We start from the raw sequence: 14,584 nt of genomic DNA on the forward strand, positions 1-14,584 counted from the left end.
ACTTAAAGAAACCACCATAGAAAGCTATAGTGCTTTGAAAAGTTTTTGGCACTTGCTGTAAGGTGAGGATGCTTTAAAAAATATTGTCATAAATAGATTGTATTTATCAATTAACTTCTATTGACTAAATCAAATCAATATTTGGTGTGACCACCTGTTTTAAGAAAAAATCCTCTGCTCTCATCCAAAAACAAACTCCAGCATATTTAATTTCCAGACAAACTACATATTTGGTTCAGTGGTCTGATAAAACTAAAAAAATAAGCTTTTGGCAGCAAACACTCAAGATGGGTTTGGTGCACAAAGGAATAAAGTACCACATGTACAATTAAATATACTGCTGGATCTTTAATGTTGTTTTCTGCTGGAGGTCCAGGAGATCTTGTTATGGCATCATGGAATCAAAGAGCAACAAATAAAAAAATTAAAACCTGACTACATCTGCTAGAATCTTATAATGGGACTTTTTTAGATCTTCCACCAGGACAATGATCCTAAACAAATATAAAAATCAGCAACAACAACAAAAAAGGGGTAATAAGCACAAAATTAAGGTTCTGCCATGGTCATCCCAGTCTCCTTTTGGGAACCCTATTAGAAACCTATAAGAGGAAATTGTATCAAGTTGTGAATCTGAAGGACCTGGAGAGAGTATGAATGGTCTCTGATCTCTCGTCAGTTGTTCTCCAAACTCATGAGGCATACAGAAGAAAACTCAGAGCTGTTATCTTGGCAAAAGGAGGTTGCAAAAAGTATGGAATAAAGGGTGGCAATAATTATGGCCAATGTGTAGTCGAGTTCATTATACATTTCATTATGAGATTTTCTCCCCATTTTCAGTTGTTTTACTTCACTCAAAGGTTAAGTTTTTGTATATTTTATATTCATATTTGCCAAGGGTGCCGATAATTCTGACCACTGACAATTAATCTGTCTTCTTTTAAACACAATGTTAGGCTAATCTGAAGTTAAACATGCCTCCTGAAATGTTTAATTTAATCCTCAATATAGTCCTGGAGTAGCCTTTACTAGCCTAGCTTTTGCGATTTTGCAAGCGGGATTTAAAAAATATATATATATATTTCTCCTTTTATAGTCCATAAAAGAAAGAAGGGCATTCGACATTAAAACAACACCAGGCTGAGTAAATAATGATTTAGTTTTTATTTTAGGGTAAAATATCCCTTTAAAACGCTTTTCAGTCAAAGCGTCAACTAGGCTTATGACTTCATGATGTCTTTCTTTTTAAGTCGCTATGTTTGACCAATTGATTAAGCACTTAGCAAATTACGTTTTTAACAACAAAAGTGGCTTCAAACGTTTATGACTGTCTAACATTTTATGTTAATAGAAGAACAAATAGGCTATCTTTAATTTTGTTAACCACATAGCCTATCACGTTTTAGGTCTAGGCCTACTTATAAATAAAAGTCGATATTTAACTCTTTTCAAAAATTGTTTAACAACCCCTTGCTGTTCTTTGGGCCCTATACCACACAGCACAGCATATAGAAATCATGATCAGATATAAAAAGATTTAAAAAGGTTTTTTTTCTTTTCTTTAGTGAATGATTAACTTGTCTTACAGTTGGCACAGACCAAAGACCATGTGATGACCATATGATTATATGCCCTCCAGTGAGGTTTCTTCTTTCTTCTTCTTCTGGCTAGAGCTGGACACGTGACAGCTCCCAAGCCGCGGAAGGCGCGGCAGCCCCGTTAAAGAGTGGCGGTTTCATTCGGGTATTTGTTGTGATCCCCTGGGAAACGGGTCATTAGCGTTATTGATGGGCACTCAGTGCGAGCGGCGGATGCCGCCATGCATATGGTTTTAATACGACAAGACGTGTTAGGGAGAACGGTTTACTGTTTAACTTGCCTCAGAGGTCCGTCCGTGGACCCGACGTAGCGCCGTTTACGCTGGAATTGGATAAGAAGTCAATTATGCACTTGGAAACTCACTTAGCCTACCTTAGATATCGTGCATGACGCACTGAAATTAAAGGTTGCTCATCGACTATAGTTAGGGGTTTGTTACTATAATTTGAACCCTAAAGATATTTTCACTGGTTTGTGGAAATATGCTGCCACATTTCCTTTCAGTAATGTGCTGATACACCCACCACTTAGTGCCACAACAATCTAACACACAATCACAATTGTCTGATTGAGCACCACTACTTTCAATTTTAATTTTTTATAACCACATTCGGAAGACTATATATGCGTGCTCATATGCGTGCATACAGGTGTGCTCAGTTATAGGGAAGGCTGGGGCAAGTTGTCACAGGGTCTCTCAGTAGCCTGGGGTTTGAATCCAAGTCTTTTCACTTAGCAGTGGTTTTGTATGTTGGTTTGGAAGATCTAAAAAAATCGGAATAATTTTGGTACATTCTGTCATCCAAACTGAAATTGTGGTTTCATATTTTGTGAAACGCTGTTGGGTAAACAAACATCATAACACCACATTAAACATATTCAGACAAGATAGCCTGCATAAAAATACAAAACTCCGTACAAGAGTAGCTATTTCTCAATGTTAGGCTTCTCAAGGTTAAGTTTTCACATGTAGGCTATTTGAAGTGTTAAAATGTTTGCAATTTATTACAGTAACAATATTTGTTGACCAAAAAAAACATGGTTTGATATTTTTGTGTTAATATGTCATTACTTGTGTTTCTCAATCATCTCTTTTTCATGGTCAGTAACGTTGGAAACGTTCAATAGCATACAGAAGTTGACCTAAGTATTGTGACAACTAGCCCCAGTGTCCCTACCTCCCACACGAATAGTAAAACAGATGTGGTTTGTGGCTCGTCAGATGCGTCGAGTGTCCGAGGTTCTCGCTTGACCACCGGCACTCCACAATCCCGCATCGGGCGCCACCTAGTGGCCCTCCTCGACCCATGCTGATCCTGCACGAAGCCCTGCTCATTGACATTCACCCAGAACCTGCTAAATGATCCCTGAATAATTTAGATTAATGACGGGGTCTGTTAAAAGAAAAAAGTATGCCTGTGCTGTTTACGTACACAGAGATATTGTGAGTTGATTTTTTTCTTCTTCACTGAATCGAGGGGATTTCCAGTGTCTAATGTGGCGTTCACACAGAATGCGTTCTTGGGTTCTGTTCAGTCTGTGCTGTTTTTGATTGTTGGTCAGTTTGTACATGTCCTTCTATGTCTGTTGAGTTGCGTCTAACTAGTGTCAAGTAAGTATGGAAATCATAAGTTAGGCTATTAACGATTCTGGATACTTAAGTAGGAAAAAAAATAAACGACGATATGCTATCATTAAAAAATATATTTTTGACATTTCACATAGGCCTACCTTTGGGAACTACGTTAAATAAAATATTAAATGAAAAAAAAAATGCTCACATTATTATTATTTTTTAATGAAAAATTGGCCTATAACTGACAGGCATATGTATGAACCACCCAGAATGTGTACAGTTGAGAAATTTGCGTCCGCAGCAAACACAAGTTGTAATTTTTGCTGTGCACATGCGTATTAGGATCCTCTTTGGTCTTGGGAAATTTGAACAACGGACGCATCTCCGATCCGAAGATATCGGCAAAAGTTTTTTTTTCTAAGGTTAGACGTTCACTTCACCATACACTCTCCACAATGAAAAGCTTATTATCCTTTTGACTGTTAAACGTAACTGGTATCATCACAAACGATATTCCGTGCCCTATAAACTGGCATAGGCTATTTCATGGTATTTTGTCACGCAAGTTCATTGCAAAATCTCGAGAAATGTGCGAGGTGGCCATCGGGGGACAGGTGAGACACACACGCTGTTTAGTTGTGTTCGTACTTACTTAATTAGCCAGCATAGGACGCAAATGAAAATATAGTCTACTGTTGCAATATCTGTTCGTTAAATATCTTGTTCCTTTTTTATACATTTTAACCAGTGCTAATTTAAATCAAATGAATGAATTTAAATTGATGACTAAACATACTGCCCGATTGTTATTTTCTTTATTTATTATATTTTACGGTTATTTAGGCCTACCTTTACTGTACACTTGTTTGTTTTCTGTTTCGCGCCTTGCCTTAATAATAATAATAATAATAATAATAATAACACAGAATCACTAAAACAACCGTCTATTTTCTGTCGGTAGGCCTATAGTTCAGAAATCGAATCCCATTGGCGTTCTAAAAAGCGCGAATAACATTATGGAAATTACTCGGTTCCAGTATTTAAAATCCTAAATTCACTAACGCTCAGGTTTGCTGTTTTTGCACGCTGACACAATTTTTATTTTTTCGCGAATAAAAACGAGGCTGCGGATCGATAACGTTAGTCAACCTTTAGATTGTAGCTATAGCCTACTGTAGGCCTAAATATATAAGTAGCCTACTACTGATAGCCTTCTGATTTTTCACATATCCGTTTTTTGTTACAGGGATTTTTTTAAAGATATTTTAAATGTCAGCTGAATCTGAAATGCCCTCACGAAGATTTCATTCGGGGTAAAAAATGCCGTCCAGCCTAAAAAAGGTCCATTCCTCAATTAAGTGTCCGAGAAGATTAATATAAAGTGCAAAAAGTACACAACCCGATGATGACGTTTTTACACCCTATGAGATGCGTTCACAGACGGGTAAGTGTGGGAGTTTGCTGATACTCATCTCCAGAACAGCTCTGTGGCATTTAAGGATTTGTTGTTTCAATCCAACAAGTGGCCCAAATGGTGCGAGACCCCATTGAGTTGATTTCCCTCGGTCTCTTCAGTTTTATCGCCGGTTCAAAAAGTCACGGTCCTCCGGGAACGGTGCAAGCGCAGAAAGAGAAGAGCCTAATCTCTTTGGTGAGAAAAGACAGCGCGGTGATAGCGTCGCTTAGCTGGTGCTGGACGCGTCATTTCCGTGCTAAAGTTCCCGTCAGATCGCATCTGACCTGACCTCTTCAATGGGTTCTTTCATCACAAAACCTGATCTGGCCATCTTTCAAAACGCAAAACTTGTCTTTGCTTATGTGTTTCACACAAGCCTGGGTTGTGTAATTGTATAACGTTCATAAACACACACACACACACACACACAAAAGCTTGTTTAAAATATCATCAAAACTAACAGAGATAAAACTGACACATAGGGCATGTTTTATGCCTCGCCGTGTCTAACAAACCACCGGCGCCAATTCTTTGCTTTGCAAGACAGTCATTTTAAGAAGATATTTTAATCACAGTTCATATTTATCCGCATGCCTCAGTTTAATTATACTTTTTATTGAACACACAGATTGGTAACTGCAAACACCGAGGCCAGGGCAGTAAAGCTAAATCCATCTTAACGCCATCCCAGGAAAATTGCATTCGCCTCCTTCGACATTTCGCCCAAGACTACAAAACTGTGAAGATGCAATAAGCAACAGTTAAATAAGAAGTCTGCTGTCTTTGTGCCGAATGGCTTTAGTGACCCTGACAGACGAGATGGACCTTTTTCCAGTTGATTGTCCGTATATGTGCCACCCGTCCGCTGATCAAAGCTGGTATACAGCATCACGGCCACCCAGACCGTGAATAGATGGGCTACGGCGATCTGTTTGACTGGACTCAGGTGTGTGTGTGTGTGGATGGATGGCCTCTAGAGCCCTGTTTGACTGGAAACAGGTGTGTGTCATCCATTGCTGGAGGCTTGGGCTGATAAACATTATTGGAGAACATCTGTAGGCTGTCACAACACGGTGCGGCCAGCGGAGCCCCGTCCCATCCATCAGACTCAAGGGCTCTGTCCACCGACAGCCCCCGAGCTTCCATCACTCACGCCGGGCAGCCGCGCGTCAGGGCGTAGGGGTCCTCGCCTGGCTCTCCCACCTGCAGTGACGGTCCGCTGCACTTGAGAAATGCTACAGCGATGGTGCCAGTGACAGAGACAAACACACACACACATGTTGTGGGACTGTTCCACTCAGGTGGGCTGACAGGTAAAGGCAGGTGACCTCTGATACGGTTGACCCTCCCATCTGAGAGGTGCAGAGGAACATGCTATCCACAATGTCCCTCTACATACATATCCTTGTCCTACAAACAACGTTTCACTTGGGTGATCAAAAATAATAGCATGTGCGCACTTGACACTGATGTTTAGATATTTAAACAAAAAAATATTTCTATATCTATACAAAATACATTACTTGAGAAGCAAAAATGAATAACTTCAAGTGAGTTTATGCTTAAAACAAGGAAAAAATCTGCTAATGGGGTAAGAAAGAAAAATTAATTCAAATGGAAACAAGATAATTTTTCAGTACCCCACTGGCAGATATTTTTTTGTTTTAACCAAAAACTCACTTCATTTTGCTTTTCAAGTAAATATATCTTGAATTAAGAATGTCTGGATACTTACTGCAGAACAGGACAAAAATACAGAGTAAGAAAATTAATTTTACAGTGTACAGCTCTACAGTAAAGTTAAACAACACACTTTTTCTGTACAAACATTTTTAATTAAAAGTTTAAGAACCAATAAAGTAAAATCTGATAACATCCTGAGAGGAAAAAAGATAGAACAGAGGAACAAAACTTTTTACAGCATTTTTTTTTTCTACAGTAAAAGACTGTTGAGTGAGCACTAAGAACCGTAATTTATAAAGATTAGATTTGTTTGGCATGTAAGACGTCTTTGGAGAGAAACTGTCCGTTCAGTTTACAAGCATCAGATTGTGTCTAAATCCTGTCGGACAGCTCCGCTTTAACAATTTACCTCAGATGGCACGATGATGGGTGACAATGCTGTGAATATTTACAGTCAGGCTGTCACAGGAATCACATCGCAGGACATACATCACACTCACTGGAGCCAACCAGATGGATTTGAAAAAGGATATCTATAGCAGAAATGTTCCCGATTCATGCTACATATTACTTTAAAAATACAACATAAAAGTACCATAAAAGAGGATTTTATAGACAATGTCATAAAAAAACTTTAAATTTAGAGTTGGTGTACATTTACAAGGTACATTTAAGACTGTATGGTATGTATGGAAGGCTGTAATCCCATTGAGTGTTGCTGTATTCCGATGTGCCACTTTAGTGGTGTATTTGTGGTATGTACTATAGAAATGAGCGGTTGAGGCTTCACTCTGATCCCGTAATAGAGAAGTTCGGTCTGGGTTTGTGGCTCGGTGGTTGTTTGGCCGATCGGATGGTGTGGCTTGACTGTCTGATGTGGGACTTCGTGAGTGTATGCACAAACATACACACACAGAGCTCACAAAGCAAGCATTTTTAAGTCGTATCAAACTAGTCCATCATTGTGTGTGTGATATTCCCATTAAAACACTAGTTCATAGCCACAATGTGTCCCTTCTCCAAAGACAGCCTGTCAGTGGTCTTGTGTGCATCCAGAGGGGATGTTCGTGTGTGACTGTTTTCCGGCATTGCTTCCTTGTACTAATTCTCCTGTGGCTTGCTCGTCTGGTGGAAAACCCAATAATAAAAGGTCATATATATCCTCACACACTCATTCACCCATGCCATTCGCCTTCTGGTAGGATCTCAGAGGAGAGTGTGTGTGCTTGTGGACTAGGAGTGTGAAACACGCCGTCGCCTCTTCTGTACGCGAGAGGACACATGATCTATAGAAGCACCAGAGAGAAAGACATAAAGTGATTATTGCCACATCTGTACTGAATGCTTTCGATTTCTTTTCTATCATTTTTGGTTTACTTCAGGTAATAAGAGGACATGCCATATTGTGAAACTAGTCACAGTTAAATGGTGTGGTTCAGCACTTTCAGAAATGGTTGAAATAATTATTAATAAAAATAATATATTCAGCATAGATTTTTAAAAACATTATTTTATGTACCCCATTTTAAGATTCACACACTCTTTAAATTCTACGTGTCGTAGTCATAGTTGCAATGAAAAAATGTGAATGACAAATAAATAAATATGTATACTGCACAAAATAAATAAATACATGAGGAAATGTAAATGATAAATGATATATTTATACTGCATTAAATAAATGTGAATAACAAATATGTACTGTACATAAATAAAACAAATACAGAAATAACTCCATTGAATCGTATTGTCGTATCGTATTATCATTCGATTGGAATCATTGAATACGATGATTCGTACAAGCAATTTTGTCAAATGTATTTATTAATTTACATATGTATTCGTTAAATTAGTAAAAATATTAATATATTAGCTTTATTTATATATTTTTATATTCATGTACAGTATTTATTATTTATTATTTCATTACATATTTTTTATTTTTACTAATATTTCCTCCTCAAATATGCTAAAGAGGTGGTTGCCATTTTATCCCCACTGGCTGATTGATCACAGAACATGCAGTTCGACTAAAGTCCTCCACACTGTGACACGCACACACACACACACACACTCACTCACACTGTCATACAATCATGAACTTACATACACTCATTCACTAATCACACACACGCACACACACACACACACACACACACACACACTGTGAAAGTCTTGCTGTGATTCACTTAAAATAACTGTCAGAGAGAGGCGCCGTCACACAGACAGACAGGAGGCCCTTAACAGCGCTGGGGTCCATCAAACTGAGGCTGACACGCACACTGTCACACACGCTTTCAGAAACGGTCAGGTTTGTGTCGTGACTGACAGGAATAAAGAGAGAAGTAGAATTCAGGGAAGGAAAGATGCTGAGATGGTGAGAGATAAAAGAAAGAGAAAGACTATACAGCTGACTCGTGCACACACACGTTTACTTAACTAAATAAAGACATACCATACACTTCTACTGTCACATGTGGACTAATTTATATAATAATATGTATTATTACTTATTAAATGAACATGTCAAATCAACAGCCCTAATTTTAATACTAGATGATACTTCATCATATTTTGCTAACTTCTGGGGACAATTTTATTCACAAAGTACAGCTAACTAATCCCACACACACATACACACCCTCACCTTCCTCACAGGTGGGTCCCAGCCTGGTGAGAGGACATGAGCAGTGACCAGTGCGCTGGTCACACTGGCCTCCGTGTGCACACTGACACAGGAAGGAACAGCCTGGACCATAAAACCTGCTGTCACAAACTGAGAGAGAGAAGATGAAGGTTGAAGTTTGAAGAAAGGTTTGTGAGAGTTTGCATAAGATGTTTGTGTGTACCTTTCTCGCAGTGTTCTCCTGTCTTTCCCGGAGGACAGAGACACTGTCCAGTAGTCGGATCACAGGGCGCCCCATCACACTCACAGAGTTCTGCACAATCATGCCCAAAATGCCCAGCGTCACAACCTGTCATACACACACAGTCAGAGAGACCATCAAACTCTGCACATATGTGCTCACAGCACATATTTCATATTTATGTCAACAAAACTCTCTGAGAGATTTGCATGGTAATGGATATAGCAATGTTAATGTATTTGGTCTTGGCGGAATAGATCTGCTACTTGCTACTGCCAATACATTCACGGACATTGCTGTGAGCACGCTGCAGCTGCACATGTAACATACACGAATTAAACCGCATAGCAGATCTATACAGGTGGAGCTGGGGAAGGTGGAGGGTTTCTGAAGCGCAGGACTGTATCATAAAATTTGTCCATATAAATCATACTTCTTTTGAAGTCATATGTTAGCTCTGCGTGACGAACAGACCTCACTAATTATCCAGTAAGTCAACGCTGGTTTTGTCAAAATTGTAAAGAACCATATTCATTCAAAATAGACGCTCAAGAACGTGCAAAAAGTGCTTGAATAAATGTCAAGATTTTCAATGAATGATGACATAATTGCAGTCTGTTAGCCATCTATGCTGTATGGGTTCAGATGACTTGGGATATAGTTTTATGATATTTTAATAGTGCTTTATTATTATTTTGGTGCTTTGATTCACTTTGATTATATTGAGAATAGACTACTTTCTTAACAAAATTTACTTCGTGTTCCACTATAGAAAGTAAGTCATGAATTGTAGCATTAAGTCTCAGATGAAGTACCCAGTATAATTTTGTGCTGATAATGTACAGTACATGTTTTAAAGTTGAGATTACTTACGTTTTTCACACTGTTCGCCATGGTAACCTGGATGACACATGCATTGTCCAGTCACGTGATCACACAGGTGTCCATGTTTACAGTCACATGATTGTGCACAGAGCTTGCCAAAAAAGCCAGCAGGGCATCCTGGAATATGGAACCATTTCATATCATATTTCTTGTTCAGAAGTGCAGCAAACATGATTCATTCTAACAGTAAAGATGATAAGTCTATCACTCACTGTGTTGGCAGGCGGGACCGTAGTATCCAGACGGGCAAGAGCAGCATCCCGTAAAGCGATCACATGTTCCGTTATTCTGACACACACACTCTTGCTCACAGTTCTCACCATAGTGACCTGAGACACAATCTATCACATGAACACAAAAGTATTCAGGTGAATTTAAACACTTTAAAGTGTTTATTTTATTCCTGGTTATGTTAGGATACAATTCCATGCCCAGACCTCAACATAGTGTCGGCCCGGATCCGGCCCACATCTGGTACATATGGATTCCACGTGTACCAGATCTGGGCCGACACTATGTTGCTGTCTGGGTGGGTACTAACTAATCACATTGTTTGTGTATTTGTGTGCTTGTTCACCTTTTTCACAGTGTTGTCCGGTCCAGCCCAGCCCACATCTACACATCCCATTAACAGGGTCACACACTCCTCCGTTCGCACACGTACAGAAACTCCGACACTGCACTCCATAGCGCCCCCTAGGACATCCTCCATCGAGGACAATTCCACATTTAACAGCAAACATAAATACTAAAAAGCGGTACATAAATATGAGATAAAAGTGTTGTTTTATAATGTAGCACATTATACAGGATGTCTTGACTATATCTGTATGCTCTGTATTTCAGCAAGTCGCATGGATCTGTCTTCAATTTGAACCACATGAGGATGGTTTACCAAGCACTGATTAATCCTCATCCAGCACTACATTATACTGTCAACACTTAATTTCCACTGTATATCTCATTTTAGCCTGAAACCATACGTATTCTTGTACAGCAAAGAAAAGAAAAAACTTTGGCCGTTTTTGGCCGTTGATCTTAGAGAATTTATTTATTTTTAGCCTGAGCTACAGTGCATGACTGAAAAAATTTACAAAAAAGTACAATTGTTGACAATTCATGTTCATTAGTCAACTAAAGCCCTATTCGATTCAGGATGGTACGTTTGTGTTTCACAGGAGTTCACTACCATTTAAGATTTATTTATAGGTAACTTTTTTTGTTTAAAATTAACTAAATGTACATAATAAATAAATGCATAATCAATTCTTCTTTGTCTTACCTTGATTCACTATGGTAAGACAAGTTTTTATCGACCCGATAGGATGGTTTTCACGGAAAATCGCGCACACACGTGTCTCCTCGTAGCCGTAAATAGTTAGTACCGTTTCTATTAATAGCTCCAGTAACATCTTCAGCTATTCAGCTTGAGATGCTTTCCATCTAAACTAGTTATATCTCTTAAGCCTACAGTAGTGGTGAATGTTTTATGAGACGTAAGATAACCATATTCATCAGCCCAGTCAAGCACAACCAAAACAATGTTCTTCTGCAAAATACATGCAGTTTTAGTTTTTTAACCGCCAGAGGGCCAAAAGTAAGAGTGTACCTTTACTTTCTTCTATTAATCATATATACATAAAAATTATATCACATATGCCACATCCAGACATTGGAAACTCTTCAGAGAACCCAAATTCCATCTAAATCAGTGTATGAAATCAGATGAAAATTGTATACTACTAGTTTGAACTTTTCATCCGATTAGTCATTAGGATGGTATTGTTCTTTTTGTCAGTGTGTGTGTTCATTGTTATACTGTACTATACCAGGACAAATATGTAGCAGACTTTCCCTTAAGCAAAACACCTAATTTTGTTATCTATTAACTATGTCCTGGTCCAGACGGAAACTTCCAGTAACAACAAGAGCACAGATGGCATTATTTTCAAATAAACTCTGAATTTCTCAATTACTACAATTAGCCCAGGCCCTCTCATCCCTCAAAATGCATTTAAAGAACTAGCCACACATGCAATCGCTCGATTACAAACAGCCACACACACGTGCACAAACACACACACACACCACGCCACACACAAGTTTACTTAAGCACTAGATCATTAGTGCAATGGTAAAGTGGGTCTGATTTGGCAGCGCAGCTAAAGAGCAATCATGTTTCTTTGGGTAATTTAGATTGGGAAAACAATATGCCGATCGCTTTGATTCGCTTGCTTATTTATTTGTTTCCTCGCCAGCAGATCCGCCGACATGGAACATAGAGAACCAGCTACTTATAGTCATCTGTAAACATTAAACATGGCGAACGTAAGCAGTGGCACGTCTGCGAGATGTTCTGAGCCGGCGTTTTCAAGGAGGCTAAGAAAATCCCTCCTGGAAAGTCCCTTTCCATTCCAGCTGATGAGTGATGAAACATGAAGATTAGGAATCTGATCTCTTGCTTCTGTTCTTCAGGAAAAGGGGTGCTGCGATCAAATTCCCTCACGCAGGAAACTGGAGAAATTTGTTAACTAAATATTGTAAATAACCCCTGGGAGAAAATCAGGAGAAGGATAAATAGTGCCTATAAGTGCAAGACTGTGAGACGCAATATATTTCGGTGTTGTTTTGCTTATGAAGTCATCATAACACTAACGGCTTTCACGTTCTAACGAGAGGGAGGGATCATGGATGGGTGAAGACAGGGAAAAAAAGAAATGAATGACTGAAAGGTTGGAGAAGTTTGCAAGATAAGTGGTGAAGAAAAGCAAATAAGAGGAAATAAATAAGTGTTTCTGTTAAACAAAAAAACAATTAAAATGATTAGAAAATAAATTTGTTATTTGGAATAAATGTGAAATAAAAATGAAAATATTAGATGGAAAATTAGAAATCTTAGATAACCGCAGCTAAACGAAATAAAATAAGATGAAGTAATAAAATTACAATGACTAAAACTGATATAAAAATAAATGAACAATAAACAGAAATATTAAATAAAATGAAATTACTAAAATGGTAATATAAAAATAAAGGCTATTCAAATAATAATAAATACTATAATAATAAATAAATAACATTAAAATAGCACTGCTATCCACAGAGATATATACCTTGTTCGCAGGACGGCCCTGTTCTTCCAGAGGCGCAGTTACACCTCCCAGTCTCTGGGTGGCACTGTCCTCTCTCTCCACACAAACACACCTGAGCACAGTCTCTCCCGTAGCGACCTCTGGGACAACCTGAGAGAGAAAGACAGAGAAAATATTATCTAGAAATGCAGAATGCAACAGAGCGGTCTCAGCATAGACCAATGATTAACCATAGCCACGGCCACTCGGCCCATCGATTGAGCTTCAGGTTCTCACCTGTGCTACAGTTGGGTCCCAAGTATCCGGGCTGGCAGATGCAAGAGCCAGTCCTGAAGTCACATCGGCCTCCATTGGCACATCTGCACCTCTTCTTACAGTAGGGGCCGTAGGTGCCCTCTCGACACCCTGTGAGGAGCAGGAAAGAGAACAACTGGAATGTATATTTGATATACACAATTTGTTAGTAGTTGTCATTTATGTTTCGTTCAGTTGAGTTCTTCTAAAGCACCCTGGAATTTATAGGTTTTCTATACTAAATACAGGTAGATTTGAGCACATTTATAAAACAAAGCATTTGTATATAAATTGCAATTATACATATGTAACTACACAATAACATACAGAAAAATTGGAGTCAGTAAGATTCAGTAATAAATCTTTTGTAACATTATTATTTAAAATGATTTACTGTCACTTTTGATCTATTTAATGTGACATCGCGGAATAAAAGTATTCATTGCTTACAAAGAAAAAAATATTTCTGACCCCAAAATTTTGTATGGTTGTGTACTATATGATTATATAGCCATTTTCTATTAGCTCAGCTTGTAGATGAGCTGTTGGTTTGGTTGAACAACTATGAAAACAACTTTATTAGGTTAAACAGTAGTAATTTGTGGAATACGTCCTACTGAGATGACAGCGGTTGCCATAGTATCCAGGTAGACAACTGCATTTCCCCGTGACGCGATGACAGCTGTACTGATCTCCAGAACAAGTGCACACTTGAGAACAGTTCAGGCCGAACCTGCCCTGAGGACACACTGAGAACGAGAGAACATTAGAACATGACACAATACATACAGGGATGACTTTAAGTGCATGTGTGAGTTTTCCACAGAAATGTCCAGTTGTCTAGACACATTCCTGAAAAGGCATCAGGCCTCAGACAGGAAGGAGATATGATATGATATGATATGAAGGGGAGGCTAGACATTTCACGTAACGTCATTCAAACATGCTTGCATTTATCCACATTCACGTAAGTCTAGGGTATCTGACATAAGACAGGACTTATGATTGTGTTTGTGGGTGTACGCGTCCATTTCACAGAATATGCCACACGGATGCATATAACACACACTGAAACATGATTATATGGAAAAACATATATTTAAATACATATATCTCAGGGCTAAACTGTAAG

At 38.6% G+C, this 14,584-nt stretch overlaps 1 protein-coding gene across 1 annotated transcript in view; it reads right to left on the minus strand.

The window, feature by feature from the left end:
• Window positions 1-6,444: 6,444 nt before the first annotated feature.
• egfem1 (EGF-like and EMI domain containing 1) overlaps window positions 6,445-14,584 on the minus strand; it is a 54,939-nt gene continuing 46,799 nt past the window's right edge. The window contains exons 23-31 of the mRNA XM_077207910.1: window positions 14,070-14,201; window positions 13,435-13,563; window positions 13,180-13,308; window positions 10,644-10,772; window positions 10,279-10,407; window positions 10,055-10,183; window positions 9,164-9,289; window positions 8,962-9,090; window positions 6,445-7,600 (exon numbers count right to left, since the gene is read on the minus strand). Of these exons, the coding sequence (XP_077064025.1) occupies window positions 7,548-7,600; window positions 8,962-9,090; window positions 9,164-9,289; window positions 10,055-10,183; window positions 10,279-10,407; window positions 10,644-10,772; window positions 13,180-13,308; window positions 13,435-13,563; window positions 14,070-14,201 (1,085 nt within the window). The 3' untranslated portion in view covers window positions 6,445-7,547. The remainder of the gene's footprint in view (window positions 7,601-8,961; window positions 9,091-9,163; window positions 9,290-10,054; window positions 10,184-10,278; window positions 10,408-10,643; window positions 10,773-13,179; window positions 13,309-13,434; window positions 13,564-14,069; window positions 14,202-14,584) is intronic.

This window comes from Siphateles boraxobius, unplaced genomic scaffold (genome assembly GCF_051911475.1).
Source record: "Siphateles boraxobius isolate OS27281-9 unplaced genomic scaffold, OSU_SipBor_1 6, whole genome shotgun sequence".
NCBI lineage: Eukaryota > Metazoa > Chordata > Actinopteri > Cypriniformes > Leuciscidae > Siphateles > Siphateles boraxobius.